This window comes from Geosmithia morbida (genome assembly GCF_012550715.1).
Source record: "Geosmithia morbida isolate 1262 chromosome Unknown scaffold_6, whole genome shotgun sequence".
In the NCBI taxonomy this organism is placed as follows: Eukaryota; Fungi; Ascomycota; class Sordariomycetes; order Hypocreales; family Bionectriaceae; genus Geosmithia; species Geosmithia morbida.
The window spans coordinates 825,429-832,401 of record NW_023336193.1 but is presented as its reverse complement, the minus strand read 5'-3'; the positions used below and the strand labels follow the sequence as shown (position 1 = coordinate 832,401).

Sequence of the window (6,973 nt, the reverse complement as noted above, 5' to 3'; positions counted from 1 at the left end):
GGGGGGGGGGGGGGTAAGATTGATATGAGAAAAAGAGGGCGAAGAAAAAAGAATGGAAAAAAGGGAAAGAAAGTTCACACCGACAGGGAAGAAAAGAAGGAGGAGGAAAAAAGAGGAGGAGAATCTGAATGGGCCGATGTTCGGGGCAGCGATTACGGATAATACGGCTCCGTACAGGAAATACAGAAGGAGGGAGGCAGGTGCGACACCCGGAATAGCTCCCCGCACCTGCCCTCGCTTCAAGTCCCGCCTTGGCTATTCTATCAGTTGCGGCTTATCAGTTCCCCACCCGTCCTCCCGTCCTTGGGTGGTCAATTCTGTGGGGATCATATGGAGGGGATCTGATTGGCCCGGGGATAGCTGTCGTTTCGTCAATAGGTACGGATTACATAATATCACTTGTATATTTACTAGCATCACACAGACTACACACTCCTATAATACAGCGGATCTCTCTCTCTTACAAGGCTTACTTATTTATTGATTTTGGGGGGGAGGGGGAGGCTTTATCCTTTTTTCTTTGGGAAAGGAAAAAAGAAGATGAGTGCTGAATCTCCCCAAGTACGTGGCCATCACTTGTTTAATCGTTTAGACATGACTCTAACCACTCGTCTGGCCCCTCTCATACAACTCCACCACTTATCAGTATCAGCCCATATTCTGGCTAAGTCGCCCACATATCATGGCATTCGCTAATACTGATACTGATAGGATACTGCTGATATGATCATCTCTATGTCTCATTACACAGTAGCAGTCGACTTTCAAATATCCCATCGGAATGGCTTCATATAAAAAACGCTAGACGAGAAAAAAAATTATATGCTAAGATCCGTGCCTGGTATATGCATCGACACTGACATGATACTCTGGGTAAGAACAATGCGGCGAGAGAGACGAATAGAGTGACAGAAAGAAAAAGTGAAAAGAGGCCATGGTTGGCCACAGAAGAGAACGGATGATGGAAAAGAGAAAGATGTGAATCGAAGAAAGACATATAGTGGCCGTCTCACTCCTTCTCCTCCTGCTCCTTGACAAACTTGACAAACGACTTCTTGTGCATTATACCGCCATATTTACCATCCTTGAGAACGCAGACATAGCGCAGTCCAAGCTTGGCAAAACACTCGTATACCAGGTCCAGGGGGGACTTGATGTCCAGGGCGACGGGGGCCTGTTGAGTTACACCGTCAGAGCACGTCCATCTGCAGATCTCATCCACAAAGGGACGAGGAAAAATTGGAGGGAAGAAAAGAAAAAAAAGAAACGTACCGGGTCAATATAAGGAGTGAAATCAGTAGGATCCCTCTCCTCATCCGAGCCCTCATCAACACTGCTCCCCGCAGGCCGTTCCATGAGACACACGGCCATGTCCTCGTCCTGAATCTGATCGAGGGCAAACTGCAGATCAGGAGCGGGTATCAGGCCCACGAGAACGTCATCTCGGACGATGGGCAGTCCGCCATCGATCTCGCCCGCGCGGTGCAGCAGCTCCAGCTTCCTGCGCAGGTCGGCCGCCTCCACGACGGGTGACTGCGTAATGTCGATGACCCTGTCGCGGCGGGTGCGGGGCACGATGTCGGCCAGGTCGCCCGTGAAGATGGGCTTCTGCTTCTTGTCGAGGAAGGGGTACGAGTTCATGTTGGTCAGGAGGTCGTAGATGCTGTTGGGCTCGATGGCGTCGGCCGTCCACTTGGCCACAAGGACCGTCAGGGAGAAGGGAAGGACGTAGTCGAGGCTGCCCGTGATCTCGAACAGGATGACGGCGAGCGTGACCGAGAGCCTGGTGACGCCGCACATTGTGGCGCCCGCGGCAATGAGCCCGTACACGCCCGGTTGGATGCACGTCCCGTCCATGTCGGTGGCGCACGTGCCCCATATGGGCCAGTCTGGTGTGGCCAAGACGAGCCACTGCATCAGGTGGCCGATGATGCGGCCCATCAGACCGCCAATGACCATGGAGGGGATGTAGATTCCAGCTGGAACTTTCTGTCAACGGGGTTTGCGTTAGTCGTATACCTTCTTCTTCTCCTTCCCGCCTCTTCTTCCTCTCGTTCCTCCAAAAAGACGTCGTGAAAATCACCAGACGAGAGGGACAACGGCCGCAGAGGGGTGGGGGGTTTCCAGGCTGGAGACAGAGGGAGGGGGCGGAAGGGGCATCTCAGAGACAGACTTACGATGCCAAATGCTATCGTCGTAAGGACGAGCTTGATCAAGAATGCAATCATGAGAGTGACGATGATCGGCGGTATGTCATCAACCGAGCTCGGACACAGACCCAGCTCGTCCTTGTCAAGGTTGGGATTATCGCACGGCGAAGCGAGGTTGAGGAGGAGCTTGGCGACGGGCAGCTTGGCCAGCTCATTCCAGTAGCTCAGCAGGCCCGTGACGAGCGCCACCAGGAACACCTCGAGCATCGGGTACTTCTTGATGAGCCTGATGCGCCTGAAGCTCTCGGCCCAGATCTTGGAAGCCTTGATGAACAGGGCACCCAGAGCTCCGCCGAGTATTCCCGCGAAGATGAAGCCGACGAGTTCAAAGTACTCCCAGTCGACGAGGTAGCGCACCTCGAACATGACAGTCTTGTGCGTGCCGTACGGGTTGAGGAACTTGAGCGACAGGGCGGCGATGATGCAGCAGAAGAAGGTGCGGAAGAGTGTCTTGGCCGGGAAGAAATACGACACCTCCTCCAGGCTGAAGAGCACGCCGCCGAGCGGAGCACCAAAGGCCACGGTGACGCCCGCGGCGGCCGCGGCAGAGAGGACCTCTCGTCGCTTGCCGTCGTTGCGGTCGTACTTGGAGAAGAGGCGGCAGGCGATGTTGCCTACGCACGTCGCGATGTGCACGTAGGGCCCCTCCTTGCCGATGCTCAGACCCGACGAGACGCTGAGGATCAGGGCGAGCATCTTGACCAGGAGCGTCTTGAGACCCAGGAAGCCGTGCAGCACGAAGCCGCTGAGGATGACGCGCACCTCGGCGACACCGCTGCCCGCGGCCGAGTAGTAGACCATCGGGGGGTTCTGGTGGGCGGCCTCTGCGGCGGGGCGGGCAGTCGAGTCGTCGTCGGTGCCCATGTCCTCGGCCAGGGTCGGCGCCGGCGCACCCTGCGCACCCAGGTCCTCGTCGAATGTCGTCATACGGTACGCTGAGGGGACGACGGTCTTGGTCCACAGCGTCACCCAGCACGAGAGAAGCGAGAGGCCGACGACGCAGAAGAGGTAGACGGTGAATTCGGTCCCCTCGTCACCGAATGGACGGTAGTTGAACACGCTGGACCAGCTCTTCCATTCGGGGCATTGCTGCAAGGGCCAGGTCAGCACTGTACTGTCGTAGGTCTCGGGACGTTGTGTCGAGGTCGATGGATACACACCTTTTCCGGCAGGTACCACCGTCCACGGCAGTACCCGTACTTGAAGTCAAACACGGTAGCCTCCGAGACGTTGACGACGTAGGCGACCAGGGCAATGATGAAGCCCGACAGAGCAGACAGGATCCAACCCTGCACGCCGTCGAGCATGACGCCCACGCGGCCGATGAGCCCCTTGCGGCTGCGCAGGGCCTTCACGCGGTACGAGTCGGCGATGGCATCGTGGACCCAGTCAGTGCTAGTGAACTGATCATACCAGACGCGGTCGTCCGGGAAGATGGAGCGCTTGGACTCTGCTAGGGGGTCGCGGCCGACGGTGCTGCCTGCGTTGCTGCCGCCGAGGGCGGGCATGAATCGGTGGCCGTATGAGCCATGGCGGCTATGGTGACGGAAGCTGCCTGGGAGCCACTGTCAGCCTGGCCGAGCAGCAGACTCGGTCGAACAAGAGGGCAAGGGTGGAAGGTACCTGTGTAACTCTGATTTCGCGTGAGAAGGGGAGAGTTGGAGCGGTTGTGGAAGCGGATTCGTGATCTCGATGTGCCGAGTAGCGGGGAGCGCTCATCGGGGCCGAACGAGGCTGAAGGATCGGCAGACAGGTTCCGTCCGAATTGGGGCCGTGAACGACGTCCGGCCATGGGCGATGGCGGCTGAGACACGGAGACGTGCACGGCGTCGTCGCCGTCGTCCATTATGACGATGACGGTGTTTCTGGTGGCAGTCTTCGGCCAAGGATGGACGCGTGGCAGGCAAATGGAGTTCGTCAAGCTCCCTCCCGAGATGGGAAGCTATATACCAGGGACCAGCCGGGCGTCGTCAGTGCTACCGAGGCCGGACTGACGTAGCAGATAAGATATCATATGGTGGTGTGGCCTGAAATGATGATGGAGAGACCCGAAGCGGCGATTGTCAAGAAAGCCGTGCACTGATATATGCTTTTCGGGAAGTATTCGTAAGGAGCTGTCGAAGAAGTGGGGGCAGCCGTTGGGGAGGCGTCCCAGGCTGAAGAATGTTCTGTATCACCCGAGACACTGAGAGACGTAGAGAGCGTGTGGAGCGGAAGGGAGAGGCGTGCCACTGCAGAGAGGCCTTGGCGAGTGACGGCAGGCGAATTAGTGGGACGGACGGTATCGTGGTCAGACAGACGAGCAAGGGACGAGCAAGAGACAGGAGGAAAGAAAAAAAAGAAGAAGAGAGAGAGAGAGAGAGTAAGAGAGAGTAAGGAGGAGAGTCCAGCCGAGGAAGTACTTGGAAGGGTAGCGGGTAAATAGCAACAGAACACAATGACGGAAGGCCTATGGGTTCACCGTTGACATGGTGCTTGGGTGCTGCTGTGCTTGGGCGTGAAGGTGGGAAATTGGTGGGTCACGGTCACGACAGCGGAAGCAGGTGACGAGAGATGGGGGCCGCAGATTGGCAGAATCTTCCGGTACGACGTACGAGCAGTGGTGATAGGAGGCGAATTCAATCTATAAGCTTGGACAGAAGAATGAGCAGGGAACAGGGAACAGGGAACAGGGAATAGGGCACAGGGAGAGATGTCTGTCATCACCCTTGCTCGAATGATGCTGGCTGCAGCAGGACCAAGGCAGTATTCGCGAGTATCGATTGTCGCTACCAACTCCGGTACAGCAGAATCCTTATCAGCTGTCACGGCTCACCAGACCGATGCCACTTTGCCGGATATTATCATGAAGGGTGGTACCCTGAATAACCGGAACCCTGATGTGCGTCTCCAATAACGATCGATAATACCTGTACATATAATCCGTACAGACCACGAGTAATGTACTCACTTCAAGTTACCTGTACGTCGTGATACTGCGCTACCTAATGACGGAGCACGTAATTGCGGAGTAACCGTGCATGCTAGGTATACAAGTATCATCCATACTCCGTAGTAGTACGTAGTAGTAGTAGTACGTAGTAGTAGTAGTAGTAGTAGTAGTAGTAGTAGTAGTAGTAGTAGTAGTAGTAGTAGTAGTAGTAGTAGTAGTAGTAGTAAGTAGTAGTAGTAAGTAGTAGTAGTAAGTAGTAGCAGTACTAGTAGTAATAATGGGAATAATAGGAATAATGGGAATAATAGGAATAATGATAAATAGTAGCAGTAGTAGTAGTGGTAGTAGTAGTAGCGGTAGTGGTAGTAGTACTGTACTCCAGCAGGGGTGATAGTAGTATTAGTAGCAGTATGGAGTAATAGCAGTACGGAATGCTACCTGCTTCTACTGATTAACATAAACGTCGCAGCGAATACGGAGTAATATCGACGGTGCGTGCCGCCCAGGCTAGGAGTGCTAGGGCTCTACTGCTGTCATCTGTACGGATTACATAATGACGATATGCTTGCATAGGCTAGCGCACGCACCCTGTATTACACTGGGCCACTCACGGTAACACCAGCAGTCACACCACTGTACGGGAGTAATGAAATAAACCCCATACGGGAGTGTATTGAACTCATGGCCGCAACTGCCCAGCACAGTGCCACTGGGCGGTGCCTGCTGACAGATAACGGACGCGCTCGCTTGGCCAACGCTCCGTAATGAACCATGCCCATCCGTTTTCTTCCGTGCGTCATCACCACCAACATCGTCGTCGCCATCGTCATCACGACACGTCTCTCCCGTCCGTGCCATCTACCTACGACCACCACCCTCACGTCACATGTTCTCCAGATACTTGGCTGTCCCGCCCACGTCAAATCCAAACATCGACAGAGCGTTCGTCCTGCTGTGGCATATCATATCGCCCAGCCTGCAGACATGGACGGATATCCTTGATGCCAGTCCCTCTCGCCTCTCGCACCTCTGCAGGACGCTGGCCTGCCGTGATCGGACCCCCCTGCAGTAATACCTTGAGCGATTCTCTCGCGGTGCAGCTGCCTCGACGCAGCCTGCCGAGATGCATCCTCGTGCGCCGCATGCTCGGGATCCTCCAGGATATCGTTGACAGCCTCATCCGACCGCATCGGTGGGAAGTGACATGGGTGGCGGCCATGGTGCAGTCCGAGAAAAACTCCCAGTCGACGGTGGCGACCAAGTTCAGGTCATCGTCGACCAGAATGTTGTGCGTGCCGAGATCCATGTCGTCTCAAGATATAGCCTGTCTCGTCGTCATACCCAAATAGCGGTGTAGAGTGCACAGTGCCGAGAAAGCAATGTGCTCCAAGCTCAGGAAACAGCGTCTCAGATCCAGCATCGGTCGCGTCGTGTGCCTGGCGCAGAGCTGCTTCCTCGAGCGCAGTGATATAGCCGACAGACTTCTCAGAGGATCCCCGCGAGACCAGACCTTGGCCGGCAGTGGAAGCGATCTTGTCGACGACGGGATGCCCATTCCCGGCAATGATTGAAGTGGACCCGACTAGAGGGTGTGTGAGAGAGTTGCCAGTGATGATTGGACTGATGTCCTCTGGGTCACGATGTGTCCCCCCTTTGGATAGCTAGAACCCATCCTGCCATTCAGAAATCCTGTCCGAAGCTAGCTGGGAGGCATGGATCTGCAGGCAGACTGCAGATACCCTCGACGACTTTGAGCAACGTGTTCTCGTAGAAACCCTCGATGAGCATGTACGAGGCTCCAGCACGACTGGCGCGCTGCCATCCGGTGGGG

The 6,973-nt window shown here is 55.5% G+C and overlaps 1 protein-coding gene across 1 annotated transcript; it reads right to left on the bottom strand.

Annotated features, from left to right (window-relative positions):
• Nucleotides 1-1,009: 1,009 nt before the first annotated feature.
• GMORB2_6720 (chloride channel 3/4/5) lies at nt 1,010-4,056 on the bottom strand (the record flags this gene model as incomplete). The annotated part of the gene is made up of 5 exons (XM_035468688.1): nt 1,010-1,174; nt 1,273-1,989; nt 2,178-3,299; nt 3,371-3,765; nt 3,834-4,056. 5 exons carry the CDS (start codon nt 4,054-4,056, stop codon nt 1,010-1,012), a joined length of 2,622 nt encoding a protein of 873 aa, XP_035321822.1.
• Nucleotides 4,057-6,973: the final 2,917 nt, after the last annotated feature.